The sequence below is a fragment of the Ovis aries genome, chromosome 5 (assembly GCF_016772045.2).
Source record: "Ovis aries strain OAR_USU_Benz2616 breed Rambouillet chromosome 5, ARS-UI_Ramb_v3.0, whole genome shotgun sequence".
Taxonomy (NCBI): Eukaryota; Metazoa; Chordata; class Mammalia; order Artiodactyla; family Bovidae; genus Ovis; species Ovis aries.
In genome coordinates this window covers 77737747-77759504 of record NC_056058.1, presented here as the reverse complement: position 1 = coordinate 77759504, position 21758 = coordinate 77737747, and the positions used below count along the sequence as shown (strand labels likewise).

General features: G+C 46.3%; 1 protein-coding gene across 1 annotated transcript in view; it reads right to left on the bottom strand.

Moving 5' to 3' along the window:
* Nucleotides 1-21758, bottom strand: part of TENM2 (teneurin transmembrane protein 2) — a 1394720-nt gene that overhangs the window by 121583 nt on the left and 1251379 nt on the right. The window contains exon 16 of the mRNA XM_060415963.1: nucleotides 6134-6280. Within this exon, the coding sequence (XP_060271946.1) occupies nucleotides 6134-6280 (147 nt within the window). The remainder of the gene's footprint in view (nucleotides 1-6133; nucleotides 6281-21758) is intronic.

The window sequence follows — 21758 nt, the reverse complement described above, 5'->3', positions numbered from 1 at the left end:
GCATCCACATCTCTTAACCCTAGGCAGCCTCCTCTGGGGCGAAACAAGGAACTGAGCTTCACAGATGGAGGTGGGCTGGGAAATACCATTCTGAAGAGCAGCCTGACAAGACCTTAACTTACAGAGAGAAAGGTCGACACTGCTGATGGAGGGAAGAGCTCCTACCAGGGGTTCCTGACCACACAGATCTGAGGACCTGAGGGAGCTAGGAGGCAGGCTGGAGACCCCGGCTTGATCCTATGATGGGCTTTCTTTCCGCAGAGCTGACGCCCATGCTCTATGACAGCGTCTCCCCGAAGCTCACAGTTGAATGGCTTCCCGCCCCGTCTGCCTTCACTCGCTGGACTGTGATACTACCATGCTTATACATCTTTCCAGATGGATTCTGAGCTTCAGATGGATTCAGTGAACTCTTTGTGGACACTTTGTGTCATTTGTCTTCATATTTCCAGAGGCCTGTTTCCAAAGTCTAACATTTAGTCAGCCCTCAACGAGTGTTTGTTAAACCATGAAAGAATGACAAATGGAAGGATGGATGGATGGATTCACACTCTAATGACAGAGAGTTAAAGGCTGCTTAAATTTTGAGACCAACATTGGCCATCTCTCCAACCAGGAATGGAGAGCACTTCTAAAACATACTATTTACTCAGAAACACAACAGGAAATTGTGTTCATATTTTTCCAATTCCTTCCTTCTTCCTGAATTAAATTCCCCTTTCTTCACTTCATTCCTCTTGGGTTCTTGAAATACTAGGGGGAGAGGTCTTGGAAACAGGCATCACGACATTGAGCTGTGTCAGCCCACGCAGGGGAAACTGTTATTTGAAAAAACTTTTTTGTCAAAATGTGGTTGGCAGATCCCTTGCATCAGAATCCTTGGTAAAAATGCAGATTCCTAATCCCACATCTGACTTAATAAATCAGAATCTCAAAGGTTGGGACCAACAAATCTATATATTTAACAAGCTCTCCAGCGTTGTCATACAACCCTGAGGTCTGATGAACGCTGGTTAGAATCTCACTGGTTATATACTGTGGGGAAATTACAGGTTCGGCTCCATCTCTGTAGATTCAGCATCCATCCTGGACAATGACAACACCATCAATACTAATAACGTGAAAGCCAGCAACAGCCAACACAAGAGGGCATCGTATGAGCTGGGCACCTTGTAAAATGTATCACACACATTTTCTCCCTGGAACGTCACACCTGCTCATGGAGGTGGCATAACTGGGCCTATTTTACAGACAACAAAATGGAAACTTTGGGGAGGAAACTGACTTGCAGAAGTGGGTTACAGGGACTGACTTCTGAGTCCAGGCTCTTCACCATATTCTGCTACAGTGTCACCTATTCAAAAATCAGGGAATTGACAGGGGATGCACACAAAGCATCTTTCTTTTCTTTACCTTTTTAAAGACACTTGTTGATTTCTTTCTTTCTTTCTTTTTTTTTTTTTTTTTCCGGCTGCACCATGTGGCATGCAGGATCTTAGTTCTCCCACCAGGGAACTTAGTTCCCAGAACCTATGCCCCCTGTGGTGAAAGCTCGGATTCTTAACCACTGGACCCCCAGCAAAGTTCCCAGCATGTAACTTCCAGATCTGTGTTGAAGCAAGACAGAGGGAAACAGAGACAATCCCCCAGAGTGGAGGGGAAGCCTTCAGAAGGGCTGTCTCCTGCCTCTCCGCCTCTGGGCCTCTGCCCACAGACTGGGGACGAGCACTTCAGACCATAATGGAAGCCAGCCTTTCTGCACACAGAGGGCCGGGGCGCCTGACTCCAAGGTTTGGGTGATAAACGGGTGGAGGGAAGGCATAAGGACTGTCTTTCCAGGGCAGACGGTCCACCAGCGCCTCCCCACCTCGAGGTTCCCACGTTGAGAGGAAATCTACACCCTTTCTCCTACCCCTGGCTGTGATGAGCTAAATCTCACACCTCTGTCTTGGTGGTGATAATTAAATATTATCCGCCTGTCACTTGACGCACATGTTGTGTGTATTCTCAGACTTTAATGAGCTCCTATTTGTCTTCTGTAAGCAAAAATATTTCTTTGAGTCTCTTCTTTTTCAAACTGGGGTGAGCAGTTCAAGCAAAGATCTCTCACTATTAAAAAGACAGTCTGCTCCCATGCACGTCTGTCTGAACCGTGTCTGCTACTTCTCAGGGGCCATGGCAGGTGATGTTTGTCCCTTCAAAGTCAGCCAGTTTTTCCTGAGGTTAAGCTGGTGGTCACATGGCTACGGGTGTTGGGAGACTTTGAAAGTGATGAGAATAAGAAGGTAGGAATCCATAAATTGTTTGGCGGGGCGTATTTTAAGGCAGCTTTTTCCAACAGGGTTTCTCATCTAACAACCACAGAAGCCAGAAAATATTTGTGTGATCAATTTCCCAAGTTTTCCGAGGAAGGTACCATTAGTACCATTCTAGGTTCATGGGGCTTCCCTGGGTGGCTCACTCAGATAAAGAACCTGCCTGCAATGCAGGAGACCCAGGTTCCATCCCTAGGTCAGGAAGATGCCCTGGAGACGGAAATGGCTATCCACTCCAGTCTTCTTGCACTGGAAATTCCATGGACACAAGAATCTGGTGGGCTACAGTCCATGGGGTCACAAGAGTCAGACTAAGCTACCACCACCTCCTTGCCTAGGAGAGAAGTTCATTCATTCCATATAACAGATGTGTTAGCTAAGTGGCTCTCAGAGAGAACCTGCATTAGCACACTCTGGAAATTTACTAGACGTTCAAATTCTTGCATCCTTCTCCAGACCTACGGAATCAGAAAAGGGGATAGGGCTAACAACCTATGTGTAATCAAGCCCTCCAGGTGGTTTTGCTATAAGCTCAACTTTGGGACTTCACTGGTGGCTCAGACGGTAAAGCGTCTGTCTACAATGCAGGAGACCTGGGTTCGATCCTTGGGTTGGGAAGATCCCCTGGAGAAGGAAATGGCAATCCACTCCAGTACTATTGCCTGGAAAATCCCATGGACAGAGGAGCCTGGTAGGCTACAGTCCATGGGGTCACAAAGAGTCGACATGACTGAGCGACTTCACTTTCAACTTTGGAAACTACTAGTGTCTGTAGGCATTAAAACTTCTTGATTTGCCCGCCAGGCAAGAATACTGGAGTGGGTAGCCATTCCCTTCTCCAGGGGATCTTCCCAACCCAGGGATCAAATCTGGGTCTTATGCATTGCAGGCAGATTCTTTACTGTCTGAGCCACCAGGGAAGCCTCTCATGGAGGAACTCAGGTTGAAAAAGGCTGCAGAGGACTTAAAATATCTATTTCCATATTTGCATCTATATTTATCTCTGTTTAAAATAAAAAAGATCTATCACTTTAAACTTGAGAGTTTTAAAAAAAAAATGTAGAGCGTTCCTAGATGGAAAAATGATTTGGCTCGTCCAGCTTGCTCTGGAAGGGCGCTCTATTATCTTCTCCACTCATGAGGTTTATAACAAATGCGCTCACTGCAGCTGCTCCCCAGGCCTGGGCGCCCCTCCAACCCACCCACTGCCATGTCTAGAGACCCACAAAGCTCTCCCTGAGAACCGGCAAAGCAGGCCAGAGCCTGGGGTAGAACTCCCACCCCCACCCCCAAAATGAGCAGAACAGGATAATATTAGTCTGCTGCAGGGCGGGGTCTGGAGTTGATGAGGAACAACTTCAATATTTATCAATAAACCCCAGAGTGCTGAGCACACCTCCTCGGGAAGTAACTAACCATAAAAAGGATACTCTGCACTGAGGAATCTCCTCCAAAAAAAGAACTCAGTTCATTTGTGAATTGCTTACGCCAGGTGAGAGAGAATCCCTGCCTACCCCTCTCACCTGACATAAGCAACTCTGAATTAACTGGGAGTTTCTTTTTATAAATACTGTGCAGAGCATTTTTTTTTTTGGTGGTTAATTACTTCCTTGGGAGGTTGCTTTAATGGTTCCCATAACAAGGCCATTATTGTCTTTTAGCATAATCACTGCCTCCTTTGCTTCTGTGGCCTGCCTTTCTGATGCCTCTTGCCTCTGCCTGCCAGGAGGGACCTGAATGATGCTCCTTGGGCAGTCCTCAGGCTGGGGACTTGGAGGGTATCTCCTCCAGCCCCATCACTTCAGGGATTTTCTCCTGGTGGGAGCTGGCATCCGAGTGGGGCCGGTGGAGGGAGAAGGGAGTGGTGCAGGGCACATCTGGGGGAGACTGGGTCCCCCCTCCCTTGGGTGCAGCGTCTCAACCATTTGCTAAGCTTTCAGCTGCTGACACCAGCGCCAGGGAAGGAAGCCAGTTCCTTTCTGGAAGGTGAAGAGCAGGCCTGTAAGCAACCTGGTGAAACCACCAGGGTCCAGACGCAAAAACAGTGACTATCACCAGGAAAAGCAATGCAATTCTGACTATCTCTCTTGGAAAAAAAAAAATGTATTACAGACTTATGCCTCACTTCATTCAAAAATGAATTAAAAGTGGTTTCTGTTTGGGCTAAGCGAATGAATGGGAGCACTGTGTCAAGTCTATAAACTTTTTGTGACTGGTGTACTCCTATCAGTGTACGCACATTTGTTTACCTAGAAACTAAAGAGGTGTTAGAACTGCAATAATGGGTTACGGGAATTGCAAAACAGGAGGATGAAGAAAAACAGAAATAGGATGTCTGTTACTTTCAGCCTACATCTCCAGACACCACTGAAGCCAGCCCGCTGGGGCCATGAGGGCAGGGGCTGACAGTCCCCGGGTGCAGGGATTGGCACATATGAGAGAATGCATATTATTGTTAAATAATCAGACTCATACCTTCTTATACCCAGAAACAGTTTCTGCCCTGAGGAAATGCTGATCATATAAGTCATTCTGGTAGGGGTGGATGATGAACCTGTACTCATGTTAGGGGACCATGACTATGTGCTCCTAGGATATCAGGTGGTCCATGTGCTATAGCAAGCCCATTTGGCCCCTGAATCTCAGGACTCCATCAGGGAATAAACAACACAGGCATATCCAGCTCAGATGTATAGAACAGAGGTCAGCAAACTTCTGATAAGGGATCAGAGGATAAAAATTTTAGGCTTTGTCTTGGCCAACTAACCAACATTGCCTTAATGCTGAAAGCAGGACAAAACATAGATAGGTGTAGCTATGTTCCAATAAGACTCTACATACGGACACTGACATCTGAATCCCACATAGTTTTCATGTGTCATGAAGCATTTTCCTTCTTTATATATTTTTCCCCAACCATGAAAAATGTAAAACCATATTTTCGCTTGTAGGCTTTGCTGGTACAAAGACAGGCAGTGGATCAGATTTGGTCTAAGGGCTGTGGTTTGCCAACCTTCGGTTAGAACATGGATTTTGGAGTCAGAGCTGGATTTGGATAGTGATTAAAACAGAAAGATTGTGATTAAAACAGAAAGAGAGTCACAGATGTAGAGAACAATCTTATGGTTACCCAGGAAAAAAGATGGGGAGGGATAAACTGGGAGATGGGTTGATATATATATATATATATATATATGCTCCTATATGTAAAATAGATAACTAATAAGCACCTACTGTATAGCACAGGGAATGCTACTGAAGGCTCTGTGATGGTTTACATGGGAAAAGAATCTAAAAAAGAGCAGATATATGTAAATGTATAACTGATTCACTTTGCGTACACCAGAAAGTAACATAACATTGTAAATCAACTGTACGCCAATAAAAATTAAAGACAAAAGTTACTTCATCACTCTCTAGGCCTCAGTTTCCTCATCTGTACGGCAACATCTTAAAGGGCTGAAAGGATGCAGCCTTTTCACAGCTCACAACATCCTAGCCCATGTTGAACATATAATGTCACCAGCACAGATTTGTTTGTATACCCTGAAAGGAATGGTCACCCAAAGGTAGAGCCAGGGCCTGGCCACCTTTCTGTGGGGACGTGTACTTGAGAAACCGAAGCTAGTATCCACCCCTGGTGCCTCCAGGGACCCCTGCTGGCCCAAGCACCCGGCTCTCTGCTGCGTATGCTTCAAAGGAAGTGTTACAACATCTGACAATAGCAAAGGGGAGGTCTTTCAAAAGGGACTCAAGACGACCATTTATACACAACGCTCCACTTTTGAGGGGCTGGGAATTCGAAGACGATCACTCACCTCCCTCATTATCCTTGTTATCCGCACAGGAGGTTTCCATGGCAACGTTGCATCCGGGCCCTCTCCAGCCGGTCTGGCAGACACACTGCCAGCTGTTCTGACCCAGTGTGCATCTCCCGTTGCCGTTGCACAAATCGGGGCAGCCATCTGGTTGGAGAAACGGAGAGGATGAGGAGGAGGAACGTGAGGCCGCGCTGGGGCCGCGGGGGAGCCATGCAAAGGGGGTGCAAGGCCACAGGGCGGCCGCTGGGCCAGCCGCAGAGGGGGGTCCCGTACCTGGTGCGGGAGGAGTCGGGGAAGCAGGCGATGCATGCGGTTGCAAGCCGTTAGCAGGGGCCCAGATGCAGACGCTCCCCAGTGACACTGACCTGTGCGAAGGGGTCTGAGGCAACCTTCCCAAAGTGGGGAATGTTCTGGAAAAACGAAACTAGCCCTGGGCGGACAACAAGTCTAGTAGGCTGTTATTTCCAGCCCATGGCTCAGGGTTGATGCTGCCTCAACAAAAATCCTTTCTTTTTTCAGTGCCTTATGCAGAAGGGTGAAAATTTCCTACCAACCCAGGGTGGAGGTTGAGTACCCTCCATCTTTCAGAATTTTAAAACTAAATTTACATGTGATTAGCATGAGCTTCTTAGGACCAAGAACTGGATGGTTCTGCTGGGCTATTTTCATATTTTTGTGGTATTTAGTCTTAAGGGACACTTAAAATGTTGGCTGCTAATCACTCAACCTATTTATGGCATGATGTAAAAATACCGCAGGATCTGATGCCTGGGGAAGGGATAGGTACTCAGTGCTATGGATCAGGAGAAAGCAGAGGAAAGCTTATGTGCCCGGTGTTGGGGGAGGCGGGAGCGTTTGAGTCATTCTTAGTTTGTGGTTTTCTTTTCCTTTTTGGATGTGTGTTTGTATAGAATCAGTAGCCTGCCTCACTCCCTAGCTGCCCCAGCCCACAAAACAGTTGCAGCTACTGCCCTCCTGACCTGAGCCTGGGCAAAGAGAGTCTGGATGAGGAAAGAAGAGAAAGACTGGGGGTCACTACAGAAGGGAGTCTCTGGGAGGATGTGGCCATGCTCACAAAACCTACTTGCTGGCAAGAATTCCTAGATATGTTTTCATCTTTCTTTCCTTTAACAGCTTTATTGAGGTATAATTTACATACCATAAAATTCACCTGCTTTAAGTGTACAAGGCAATGACTTCGAGGAAATTAAAGCCGTGCAATCTAGGTATGTTCCCTTACATACCTACATTTAAGGAGATTCTTATGTTAGAACAGATTCCAAATGACCATTAATTTAACTGTCCTCAGAAAATAACTTTTCCTGAATCTCTCTTTCTATCTCGACTTCTTGCTACCATCTCCATATCTTTCTATATCTATTTTTAAACCACACAAAGTGCAGGGTGGATTGGGCCGTGGCAGAGGGATGAAGTGCTTTGTAATGATGGAGGTAATTGATTTGAAACCTTTCTGGCCCAAATCTTCTGAATCAAAACTGTGTCTCTCCCCCTTCTTCTCTCTCCAGTGTTCCGGAGGCCATCACCTGGCCGCCTTCCTCTCTTCTCTTGAGTCCCCCTTACGAGAATGCCGATAAACCTAATTTGTGCATGTGGCAGAGGTGGGAATTTAAAGGACTCCTCCTAAGAAGAAAGGGCTGGAGGATTTGAAATTGAGTTGAAATTTACTTCTTTAAGGAGTTTTACTCCTCAATACTTCTTCCCTCCCATCCTTTCCAGAATGTGGTATGGGTTAGGACCTGGGTAAGCAACAGGAGAAGTTCTACATGCAGAAGTCTCTGTAAAGAAACAGCTTTCTTGAGAGGAGGCATGAGGAGATGGTGATCAGGGAATTTTTTTCTTTTGTTGTAGCGCCTGGTACTCAGTCCAGGATGTGAGCAAAGCACTGGTGTTTGCATATCTAGAAAAAGACTTCCTGGTCTCCACATCTATCCTCTCAAAGTCAACAGTCACATTTCCATTCCTTACCTACCAAGGAGGTGACCACAGCCCTGCCTGGAATACAGGTGATTTTCCCATCTCTTTATACTTTGAGAGAGAGCTGGGAGAGGAAGCCAGCCCTGGTGTCAGGGAAATGCCATAAATATTTCTGCAGGAGCAAAATGCAACTCAGTAGGTAAAGCCCAAGGGACATTTCACAGATTTGCAAGGAAAAGAGAGTATCTGCAACCCCCAGCCACCTCCAGCTTTACAGTTTCTACAAGCAGAGTTTTAGGGACTGGGTCACAGAGAAGACACTGCATGACAGACCCACCAGCATTCACCTGGCGTGGTATCTATTCTGTGTGCTTTGTTATTTAGCTACTTTGAGGTCTTGTGTTTGACTAAAATCATGCCCAAAGTCTCAACAGAAACCTCATTGTGTAGGAAACCCACGTCCACTACATAAATTTCAAATTTGCAAAGAACACCAGCATGTCAGTCAGATATGCACTCAAAGTATGCTCCTAGATTGAACGAGGTTTTTTTTTTTTTTTTTTTCTTTTCTTTCTCTCTCCATTCCCCTCCGCCTCCCCAGACCAACTGAAGTGAGATAAACAGACCACAGTAGCTGGTTTTCTCCACATCGTATGAGGAAGATGAAAACATGAACAGTGGGAAGCTGGCAAATCTCTGAGAACTTTTGGGGCAGCTGGGAATTAATGGACAGGACGTTGCTTTTTAGCTTGAAGAGGAAGAAAGCAGCCTTGGTAAATGCGTGGCGTTGCTAGGCAACCCCAAGCTACCCCCAGCACAAGTTCATTCTGCTGGTGGCCTTCTGAGGAAGGTGATTCGTTGTGTTTGTAAAGTGCAAAGCCAGCCTCTGCTTAAGGGAAAACAAAACGTAGAAAGTAATTAGTCTGGAGGGCAAATGGGTATCGGGTGGTGGCTTTTCCCTGGAGAGGAATCTAAAACTGCAGTTGAATGGGGCTTACGGGCTTAGACTTGGGGATACAGCAGGTCTCTTGTGTGGAGTCTTCTGGATTTCAGGCTAGCTAGCACTGCTCCTTCCTTGAGTGGTTATCTCTGAGACCACTGATACAGAAGGCCTGAGGCACAGCTTCTTGTATCCTCGTACAGCTGGCGAGCTGGCTGTTGGAAACTTCAGGTTCTATCATGACCCTAGACCTGAGATTCTCAACTGAGGCAATTGTGGCCCCCATCCCTTGCTCCAGGGAACATGGGCAATGTCTGGAGACACTTAGGATTATCACATTTTAGGGAGGATGCTACTGACATCTGGTGGGTAGAGGCTGGATGTTTAGCATTGCAGAGATTTCCATGTTTGCTGTTGGATCTCAGAAACCGCCCTAGTGTCAGGCACACAGTAGGTGCTTTAATGAATGGAAACACAAATCAGGTGGTGCTAGATCATTTCAGCCTGGCCTTCATTTATAGACTCTTCTGAGAGTTATGAGAAGCTAGTAGGGCCTCCTTCTTAAAGACCTAAATCTTTTTCCTAGAGAGAAATTTCTAGGGCAACAATGATATCTGGGGCTGGTTCTATCACACTTTCAATGCTCTTGGCAGAAAGCATTGGAAATGGAATCATTTCCAAGACTTTTCTACACGCAGAGTTCTAACCACTAGGAAAAAATATTCATTGGCACAGTTACCAGGTAGGCAGAGTTTCTGCCTTAACAAAAATTAGAGCTGATGTAAAAATTAAGGATTTAAAAAAATCCCAAAACCCAAACACACTGGTATATTCTGATGACTCCTGAATTTTCAACTCTATTCCCTTGAACACTGGACCTGGACTCCAACTTGCATCTCAACGTCTCCATCTGTTCACCCACACGTATCTTAGACTCAATAGAATTTGGTTTCTTGATCTTCCTTCTCCTCCCAAACTCTGATTCCGTGATCAATGGATAGCACCTCCGTGTACCCCACTGGCCAAGACTAAAGTCTTGGAGTCATTGTTAATTACCCACCCCACGCACCTCCTCTCTCATCTCAGGTATCTAGTCAACAATCAAGCCCTGTTTTTTACTATAAGAAGCCCTATCTGTTCTTCTTAAATATCTCTAGATCTTAACCTGAGCCATCCCCATCTTTGATTTAAACTCTGGTCAAAGCCATCTAACTGGTCTCCCTGCCACCAGTTTTGTACCATTATCCTTTCTCTCAGTTCTGGACCCTGCTGCAAATGCTTCTATCGCTTTCCGATGACCTTAGGTAAAGTCTGAAGTCCTTGGCTTCCAGATCTTACACTGGTTGTCGCCATGCCAGTCTAACTCAATGTCATTTTAGGCTTTATTCACATCGAAGCCATTCGGCCTTTTGTTATCTATCTAACTTCACCCCATCCTTCACTCACCTCACCTCCAGAGAGCCTTTCTGAAGCTCCCAAATCAAGTTCCACCTATCATGGTGTTTTATCCTACCCTATCCTATTCTATCCACCACACAGAATCACAACCCTCTGGCATCTCCTTGATGCTTGCTAGCCCTTGCAGCAGCTCTTCTTTATGACGTTTTGTCATCACCTGAAGGAAAATTGTTGTAATAAATGTGCACATCGTCACAGCTGCCATTTGAATGGGGCCTCTAAAACCGTGCAGCATACAACTGCTCTGGGCATTTCCGTTATCATGTAAACCTGCGAAGGCAGGGGCCACATCTATCCTGTTTACTCTTGGACTGCTAGTACTCAACACATAGGCAGAGGATGAATGAATGAATGACTTCTGACTGAAATCAGCATCTCTGATACCTTTGGCAGAGTGGAAATGGGATAGTTTCCAAGACTTTTATACACGCAGAATTCTGAACACTAAAAAAAAATTTTCATCGACACAGTTACCAGGTAGGCAGGCTCTCTGCCTTAACAAAAATTAGGCGTGAGCGAAACAATGTCTACAGCACAGTAAAATGGGGAGCATAAATGTACTTGAAGAAAGCTATAATTACCATAAAAGGCTTTTCTAAAAAAGCATCAAGAAATGTTCTGCCATGTGCAGCAATTGAGAGGTACAAATAAGTGGCTAATAGGGGACAAGGGATGTGGAAAGAGAAGTAGGACTTTAACATTCTACATCGGGCAGACCTTAGAAAAGCAGAGAGGGCCACACGCAGATGGCAATGCAAGTGAAAACACGCAACAAGATGCATGTCAGTGCAGACAGATGACAAGGCAAGCCAGAGAAGGGAGATGCATGTGCCTGCCGGTTCAAGAGACCATTAGGAGAGCTACTGCAGCCTGGACGGCACCCCCGTGGAAAGGTTTTTCTGAGTCCAGGGGAAAACCTGAACCCGGTTTGTAGTCAGAGGTTTCTGAGATCAAAATCTTGATCTGCCTCTTGTTGTCTGTGTGATCGTGAGCTAGTGGCTTTACCTTTCACCCCTGTTTGTAAAACTCTATCTTGCTAATTGGAAAAGGAAAAATGGCAACCCACTCCAGTATTCTTGCCTGGGATAATCCCATGGACAGAGGAGCCAGGGGGGCTATAGTCTAAGGGGTCACAAAGAGTCAGACACTACTTAGCAACTAAATCTCCACCACCATCTTGCTAATGGATCTTATTTCTTGTCCTGCCCCAAAGAATGAAACCTGCACAAGGGCTAGGATTTTTGCATCTTTCATTCACTGAAGTATCCTCAGTGTCAGAAAAATAGCTGGCGTATAACACATGCAATCAACATTTGTTGAATGAATGAATGAACAAGGATGATGGTAATACTTTACACAGATGTCAGAGGGGTAAAATGAAATGTTAAAGGCAAAGATTTTAGCATCAAGTTAGAGCACATTGCAACTGCTCCATAGAGAGAAGCACTTATGGTTATTAGTGTTGATATAATTATTGATATTACAAATATATTTAATTAGTGGCAGGCTTTTTCTTTGGGGCATGAGGTGAAGTACAGGCCACTTCTTCTTGCCTCATCTCCAGATTAAGAAAAAACCAAGAGCTTATCCTGTTTCAAATGAAAAAATGGAGGTTTCTGGGGGTGTCCTGAGTGTGTGACTGCTTCACATCCTAGGAAAATCTCACTCCCCTTTGCCTACCACCCAAGACTCTAGCAAGGTCCCTGGAAGTGTTTTCAGATAACCCACTGACACCAAGAGCCACTCTGAGGAGGAGAAGAGTTGAGAATAAAATGAATGATGACTTTTTCTTTTGGGAAGCATTGTACTTTTGCTTGTTCACTTAATTAGGGGACCCTTTCTCCTCCAACTGCTTTAAACACCACTATTTTCTGAGAGCTGTGCATTGTTGGAACTGAGGAAAAGACGCACAATGGAAATATGTAACAGAGTCCGTCACTGCATTCCAGAACTCTTTAAGGCTGCAAACAGCTGAGGGGCTGGGGACCAGGGGTCTGGTGGTCATTTCTATTAAAGAGCAGCGGCAAATGCTCAGTAAATGCAATTGGGTGTTTCAAGAGATTCTGGGGGCAAACTCCAACTAATTTTAGAAGCCTGGCTCTGCCAGAGAAGCATTTTGGTCCCCAGAAAACAGCAGGACTTGTCCTCTCGCTCATCTGGGTGAGTAAGAGGGAGCAGGGAAGAGATTCTGTTTCCAGGCACAAATTGGTACGGACCCTCAGCCATGAACCTGAGCTTGAACAGATGCCCCTGCATTGTCAGAAAAGATGTAGAAAATCCAGAGGCAGATGTGCCTTCATCTCAATAGCATGTGTGTGTCTTTAAGGGTTTGTGTAGGACTGAGGAGGGGGTATGCTGGGGCAGCGGCAGGGGGCAGGGCTGGGAAGGCCAGTGATCCTTTCCAAGGTCTGATGCTTCTTTTTTGCTCGGAAAACAGAAATCATGCCCCCCTCCCTACCCCCACCCCAGCAGCAACAGAAGCTTCCATGAGGTGACATAAATTTGGACCCAGGTGTTGATGCTGCCTGTTTCCTGGATGAACCAGGATTCTCACTGATCAGCATCATTTCTCTCTGCCTGGGAAAAGGAAGGCAGCAGGCTCAGCCTTGGGCTCAGGGTAAAAAAAAAAAAACAAACAAACAAGCATCTCATTTTGTACAGTTTTGATGCTTCCAGCTCTTACTAGCACACTTTTTAAAAGAGTAGACGATCATGAAGGGAGGAAACAGTTTAGGCAGTAGTAACTGGGGATCGTTCTGGGGAGGGAAATCCCACGTCAGTTAGTGAATTGAGACTGAGTCACTTTTGCTTCTAGGCCTTTTGGCTAAGTATGGGGGCTTCCCGGGTGGCACAGTGAATCCACCTGCCAATACAGGAGACGCAAGAGATGCAGGTTCGATCTTTGGGTTGGGAAGCTCCCCTGGAGAAGGAAATGGCAACCTGCTCCAGTATTCTTGCCATGGACAGAGGAGCCTGGTGGGCTACAGTCCATGGGGGTCACAAGATGTTGGACACAACTGAGCACATGTTATCACCCAGGAGCACTGGAGCTGGACACAAGTTTGTGCCTTCCTTGGGGGAGCCTGCTTTTTTCCTTTATCACTTTTCTTTATCCCACTTCACCCAATCATAGGAGGATGTCATGGGATAGTGATGGGCAAATATCAGGAGGTTGCTAAGGTACATATTCACTGGAGCCACACTGAACACCGCTGATGATGCACCAGGGGTTTCTCCCATTGCTTCAGATCACAGCAGTGCTTCTCAAAGTGTGGTCCTGGTACCACCAGGGGTAACACCACCAGCAGCAACATCTCATTAGAAATGTGCACTCTTGGGTTCCATCCCAGACCCTCCATCAGGACCTCTGGGGGTGAGGCCTGGCAGTCAGCATTTTAACAAGCCCTCCAGCAGGTTCTGAAGGCTGCTGTGTGAGAACCGCTGCTTCAGGATCAAGTCCTAACTCCTTAAAAAAGCCTCCAAGGCCCCACACGATCCGAACCTGCCCATCTCATCTTCTGTCACTTGAGGTTTCTGCTCTCTGACCTTCAGCCACGCTGCTCTGCTCTGCTCAAGAACACAGCCTGCCTGCATGGCCTAGATCCTCCTTTTATGCTTTGGCAGATTCCTCCCCTAAATCCTGCTCCCTGCACTCACTTTGGCAAAGCCATGCATCCTCGGCTTGTTCAGAGAAGGCTTTCTGACTTTCAACTCGGGGTTCTGCCCCCATCATATGACTTCACAGCACCACCTTCTTCTAAAGCACGCGCCATCATTCTAATTCATCCTTTGTTTAGAGCAGTAGGTCTCCACTTGGCTGCACATTAGAATCACTTGGGAGCCTTGAAAAATCCTGATTGTAGGCTGCACCCCAATTAAACCAGAATCTCTAAGGATGAGGCTCAGACATTAGTATTTTGATTTCTTGAGCTCCCCAAGTAGTTCCTCTGTGCAGCTGAGATTGAGAACTCTCAATGCCCATCTTTCTGGGAGCCTGCAGGCCTCCTGAGAGCAGAGATGCTGTTGTACAGGCTGTTTTCCCTGCACCTGGCATTAAAGATGTTTGTTGAATGAATGCATAAATAAGCCACATGGTGTTTCTGCTGCTTCTGTGTCCTTGAGTCAGCCTCCAGGTAAAGGGAAAAGCTTCTTGCAGGCCACGCCCTCTGGGTGGATGACACCTCCTCCAAGTCAAAGAAACAGCTGGTTCCAGTGCTGGGTCTAAAACCTGGCTGAATCCAGTGGCCGTGGATGCATGCTGGGGAAGTCTGTGCATTTTAACTTTGAACCAGCTGATCCCTTCTGATCGAAAGAGACAGGATAGAGCACCCAGGGAGAAGGGAGGAGAGGGAGAGGGAGAAGAGAGGCATGTTGGTAGATTAAGAGGGTGACAAGAGTTCCACAAAGGCAAGGATGACAATAATAAGAGAGCCCAATGGTTTAATTTGGTTCTTGGAGGATAATCAAGTTGTTGTAGCTCGTGCCGCTTATTCCCACAGCTGTCCAGCAAATAATGAATGTGGTACCTACCTGGTATGGAAATAGGGACAAAGGCACGACTTTGATTTCTTATTTGTTATTTTTAACCAACCAATTTCTACACCCACTGAGCATCCGTATAGCCACAGGAGGGTCATAAAAATACAAATAACACCTAGGAGGCCTGTGGGCACGGACCTGTTACTTACTGCAGGGCTGACGGCTCTCTTTTAACCGGTGTAAAATCAGGCTGATGATAAATTGCCATATATATTCCTTTGTTGTTGCTGTTTGCAGCCCAACTTGAGAAAATGTAAGGAAATCACTACATGTTTGTTTCTTATAGATGTCAAAAGCACTAGGCAAAGAACCTGCCCCAGGACTGTAACTCTGGATTTCTGGAAGCTTTTAATAGGAAGACAATAGTAGCAAACCCTCAACTAGACATTTCTGTGTTCCTGGCACTCTTTTATATGTCTCTCATGCATTAACTTATTGGTTACAATAACCCTATGATGTAGGCACTATTATGATTCCCATGTTACATGTGAGGGAATGGAGGCATAGAGAGGTTAGGTAACTTGGCCACAGTTGCAGACCTCATTAGTGGTGGAGCCAGGATGTGACATCAGACGGGCTCCAGAGGCTCTGCTCTCGCCTAGGGGGACCAACCATCCCCACATGCCTGGGACTGTCTAGTTTTAGCTCCCAAAGTAGTGAGACCCAGGAAATCCCTCAGTTCCATGCCAACTGGGATGACTGTTATCATCAAGGTCAGGGAATGAGGACTGGGCTCGTTTCACTGGTGGTCATGGGGGTGACTGCCCCTAAGGGCAAGGGACAGGGCATAGACTTTATACTGGGTTACCTGTTTGAGGATGTAGGGCCTCCAACAGTATCTGCTGCCCCACTTGGGACAAAGTACCAGGTCAGTCCTGTAACCACATGGCTGTAGTGTGGTTAAGACAATGGGCTCTGAATCCAGGCTGCCTGAGTTCATACCCCAGCTCTATCCCTTGGTTGCATAATCTTATTAGCAAAAATTATGAGATCTCTAGTCCTTAGTTTCTTCATCTATGAAATGAGGGCAATAAGAGTGCCTATTCTAGAAAACAACTGGGGTTTCAAAGAGAATACATATCACAGTACTTTCCTTAGCACGGGTGTTAGTAGGTGTTAATGCACAAAAATACGCATAACATGTAAACTACGTGTAAATGCACAGAGTAAAAGTTCTAGAACTAACAGCTATCATTATTGCTGTTACTAACAGTAACCTCAAAAAAAAAAAAAAGGAAAAGAAAGAAAGAAAGAAATGTGACCTTGAATAATAGAAGACGGGGCTTGTGTGGCTGAGAAGAGCCTCTGATTTGCTCTCACAACCTCTGAACAGGTGATGAAGGGAGCATCACGATCCATACAGTCAGTAGAGCAAAGACCCCAGGAAGATGTCCTCCAAAGATTGAAATGGAAATGAGATAAGTGGGGAAACTTCCTGGGAGTTACATGAGTAAGGTGGGTACATCATGGATGTAACACGTAATATACACAATTGTGCTTAAAATACAAGAGGCATGGGTGGTGAAACTGTAAAGGATCCTAAGGTTGAGAAATCTCATTTAGGCTTAAGGAGGCGTGTTAAGAGAGAGGGGTGGTCTGCCTGGGGTGTGGAAGGGGAGCCTACGGAGCAGGGGAGAGTCAGGGTCAACTCAGCCATTAGTACGTCCTCATTGATTGAGGAATAAAGGGACACCCCTGCCACTGATGAATGAAGACTAGGAGCTTAGCACTGCACAACCTCATTATTTCATCAAGCCCTTTCAAGGACACTATAAAGCATGAATTATTATCATCATTTGTGGTTGGATAATCTGAAGCTCAGAGAGGTTAACAAATTTGCCCCAGGTCAGAATCACTGAAAATTGTGGCTTGAGGGTTTGCACCGAGGCCCGTCCAACTCTGAGCCCACACACTTCCCTTCCCTCTAACCAAGTTGGATTCCATGGGGAGAAGGTGGCGTCAGAATAGCACACTCCTTGTTTTGACTCCTTGCTTCCCCGGTGATCTTGTGATCTTAACTTCCTTTCCCATATAGATTTTCTTGGAGGGAGCGAGTACTCTGAGATGGAGATGTGGGTTTTCCTTATTGTGGATTAATCAATGGCCATCTTGGATTTTTGGAAAAGACCCCAATGCTCCAATGCTGGGAGAGATTGAAGGCAGGAGGAGAAGAGATATCACCATGGTATCACCATCACAATGTCCTCATGTCCATCACAATGGACATGAATTTGAGCAAACTCCCGGAGATGGTGAAGGACAGGGAAGCCTGGCATGCTGCAGTTTACGGAGTCACAAAGAGTTGGACACGACTTAGTGACTGAACAACAACAATCTTGCATTTGTAGGTGGTTTAGGGCAGTGTGAGGGTGTCAGTCTGGAGCCTGACCCACCCTGTTGTAATGAGAAGCTGATGGTGCGCCAGGAGGATCCTGCCGGTGAAGCCTCATGTGATGACCTGCCTGAGTGACTTGGTGGTCCCCAGTCAACAGTGATGCCCTTGGAGTCTTGTTCTATCTTTCACTCTTGATGAGTTTAGCGTGTAGGACTCACAGAGTGAAAGGACTTCTACGGGAAGAATCCCAGTCTAACATCAAACAAATACAGAGGGATACAGAGTGCCAACTTCTGGAATACATTCATGAGTTTTCTTTCATTCATTTGGTCAGTATATGTTGTGGTGGTGGTGGTGTAGTCTCGAAGCCATGTCCAACATTTTGTGATCCCACGGACTGTAGCCCACCAGGTTTCTCTGTCCATGGAATTCCCCAGGCAAGAATACTAGTGGGCTGCCATTTCCTTCTCCAGGGATCAAACCTGCATCTCCTGCACTGGAGGCAGATTCTTTACTGTCTAAGCCACAAGGGAAGCCCCAGTATTTGCTGAGTATCTACCAAATGCTGGGGTATGTTCTAGACACAGAACATATAGTGGTAAATGAAAGAGACAAAGTCTCATTCTTACAGATCTTACATTCTATTAGGGGGAAACTCATAGGAAACAAATAAGAAATTAATACGGCATATCTGATGGTGGTCATTGCTAGGGGGAAAATAAAACAGCGAGGGGGGATTGTGATGGGGATGGTATGTGATGGGGATTGCTGTTATATATGAGGTGGTCAGAGAAGTCCTCGCTGATGAGGTGATATCTGAGTAAAAATCCTACAGGAAGGGAGGGAGAGAGTCATGCCAGTATCTGAGGGGATGGGAATCCAGGCAGAGGAAACTGTAGGTGCAAAGGCCCTGAGGCAGAGAGTGCTTGGGGTGTTGGAGGAACAGCAAGGTGGCTAATGTGGGTGGAGTAAGTGAACAAGGAGGCAGCGTGGAGACAAGGCCAGGCCAGGCAGGCCAGTTTGCTGTGAGGGTAGTGGCTCTACTCTTGGCGAAAAGAACTACTGGGATATTCTGAGCAGCGAGTGGCCTGATTTGATGAAGTTTCAGAGGATCCCTTTATGCAAGGAGAACACACAGGGATGGGGCAAGCGCAGAACCTGGGAGGCTGGCCAGGAGGAAGCCATAGGGTCCGTCTTGGTCACCACGGTGGTGGCTCAGGCAGGGTACAGGGGTGGCTCCATATGGCAGGGCTAATCCTCTATGAGTTTCAGGTTCCCTACACATCCTTCCAAAAGGAAAGGCTTCGGGGACATGAAAGCAGATGATAAGATACACTGTTCATATAGTGCTCTGGTTGATGTAAACAAATTCAATTCCTCAGCCAGGAGTTAGCAAACAAATGGGGCTAAGGAGGCTGGATTCTGCCATGATCCTGCCCTCATCTCCAAGTTGCTTTTCCTTATTCAAGACAATCAGGAGAGGCCGAGGGAAAGAGCAGCATGGGTAGAGGAGAGCAGAGAACCACGGGGTTTCCCAGCCTTGGTCTCTAGGGTCAAAACTGACAGTCTAACATAGAACAGCTCCAGCAAATAAGATTCCCGGCTTCCTTAACACAATGACTTCGGCCACAGGCTGCATGTACTCTGCCAGCTTTGGCATTAAGGTCTCCTTGGATCACCCCCAAGCATCCTCCCAGATTAGTGCTCCTGGACTTTAAATCCCTTTGCATTCTGTTTATCCTTTTAGATCAGCTGGATGCATCTGTATTGTGGCATTCAAACACACTGAAGCTACACCCAACCTACCTAATACCTATCTATCTAATGATCTATCTAGGTCTTCCCTGGTGGCTCAGATGGTAAAGAGTCTGTCTGAAATGCAGGCGACCAGGGTTCGATCCCTGTGTTGGGAAGATCCCCTGGAGAAGGAAATGGCTACCCACTCCAGTATTCTTGCTCAGAGAATTCCATGGACAGAGGACCCTGGTGGGCTACAGTCCATGGGGTTGCAAAGAGTTGTACATGACTGAGTGACTAACACTTACTTACTTATCTATCATTTACCTTTTCATCCATCACTTGTCCATTATCTATTTATCTATATTTATTAATCTATTTCAAGCTTTCCCTACCAAACAACCTCTCCAAAACCTCTAAAGACTTGTTCTCAGAACACTGCATATCAAATAACCTCACACAATAGCCATATTTTAACTTGCTTTCTGCTACTTTCTGCCTGGTACAGAGACAATAAAGACACTCCAACCTCCCCTCCACTTTTCACCTCCTTTCTCTCCTCTGGCTGGCGTGGCATCTCCCAATCACCCCCTTCACTCACGAATCCAGCACGTTCATCATTCATCCCTCCCCATCCTTGCGACCCAGGCAACTCTGTCCTCCTAATTGTCCTGACCATATCCTGTTCTTTGAAACTCTTACTTGCATGTCGTGTTCCAGTCCTTTTCTAAATACACAGCTGATCAAAGACTCGGGGGAAGCATGCTGCTCATGACTGGGACTTCCTCTACCAATTTTGTAGGATGTCTCTATGAAGAGGTGCAAGTACGTGTGCTACAGTATAAGGAATAAGGAAGCTTGTTTTCAATCCCAACAATCTGGCCCCTGCCAGTGTTAGGTGCCAGTCTTCAGTTCTGCATAAGAAGTGTGCCTTTATGAAGGCAGGAGCCACCTCTTGGAAATCCTCTCACTCACAGAGAAACAAAAAAATCCCTCCTTTTCCGATACATTTTAAACATGCAAAACAGCAGTATGTTTCTGCTAAGTCACATTTTCGCTAAATGGATAATTGAATGCTGAATAGGAGCTGCTACTCAGCTGCTAACCTGCCGGGTTTCCACACTCACACTCCCAAACTGCCGCCGAGCAATCCCCAGGAGGCAGAAAGCATGACTGATTTTTCCAATAAAGCTACAAAAATCGATAATTCTTGTAGACGGAACGCTCACGTCTCTCACCATCTCCAAGTCTCCCTCCCTCTTGCAAACAAGCCTCTGACTTTATCCTGGCGCATGTCACCAATTCTATACCGCCAGGACTCAGCCCGAGTTCTGTTCCAGTTCTGCTGAACGTACCTTTTAGAGAGGCTCTGCAATGCGTCTTGATTTAGAGATGCTAGGGTTTTATGGGGCTCTGGGAAATGTTGTTTAGCTTTTCCGGAGCTCCAATAAGTTCTGATGTATGGCTGTGCATGCCTGCCTGATTAATGGCATGTGAGACAACTTGGAGCTTTCAGAGGTCACCCTGTGTGTACTGAATAATACAGCGCAGAGCCAAAAATACCCTTGGATGAGAATCCTGGCTCCACACAAAGGCAATGGCATCGCCTGCTTTAGTTGACATTGCCTGAGACTTGGTACCTCTCCCTGACTGTGCTTCCAAGGAAAGTCACCTCTCCAAAACATTGCAGGGATAAAATGGGAACCATTTTGGTTTCTTGGTGATTTCTCTGTGCAGTGTCATAGATACCGGCATGAGTAAGAAGGCTGAGAAAACCAGAAGGCTGCTACGCTAGTCTCTGATAGGACTTTCAAGTTCAGGGTAGACTGGCCAGGGGGCGGAGCAGATGAAGCTCCAAGTAACATAGGCTATGGAGTACAATGCTGTGGTTGAGAATTTAAATGCCCCCAAAGTCAAGATTCAAAATGATGGTTCCCACAGCAACTACAACTCAGTTCTCTGGTGAATATAAAATTAACTTTATTGCGAAACATGCGGCTCAATTTACACCTTAATATAGTCACGGCAGAGTTACAGTTGCTGTGAGAATGCTAACTCTGAATTGTTTTGAATAATTAATTTAATGAAAAGTTAGTGGAAATGTGAACGCTGAGAGAAAGTCAACTTAAATTTAGGGGAGTTGACCTACAATACCTATGCTGAAGAGCAGTAAGTCCTTTTTGGATTCTGAGTCAGGGAACTCTTTGGTTGGGGAGTGCTGGTAAACCAGAGAACCCCTCATCGCCAAAGAGACACTGTGGTAGGTGGTGACCTTCCCAGGAGGTGAGGGTGGCTCTCTGGTGCCCATCTATTTCTGATTTCAGCTCTGGTCTCCAAAGTAACCCTCTTGTTGCAATTACCTGGGGTCAAAGCAGGTGATCAAACCAGTACAACAGTTCACCTGGTCTCTGTCAAGTAGTCCTGGATTTAGAGCTCAATTTCCCCTGTCTCTGCCAGGTAACACACTGACTATTGCACCTCTCTGAGCCAATTTTCTCACCTGTACGACGCTGATGGCAACATGTGCGCATGCTAAATCGCCTCAGTCGTGTGTGACACTCTGCGACCTCATGGACTGCAGTCTGCCAGGATCCTCTGTCCATGGGGTTCTCCAGGCAAGAATACTGGAGTGGGTTGCCATGGCCTCCTCCAGAGGATCTTCCCGACCCAGGGATCGA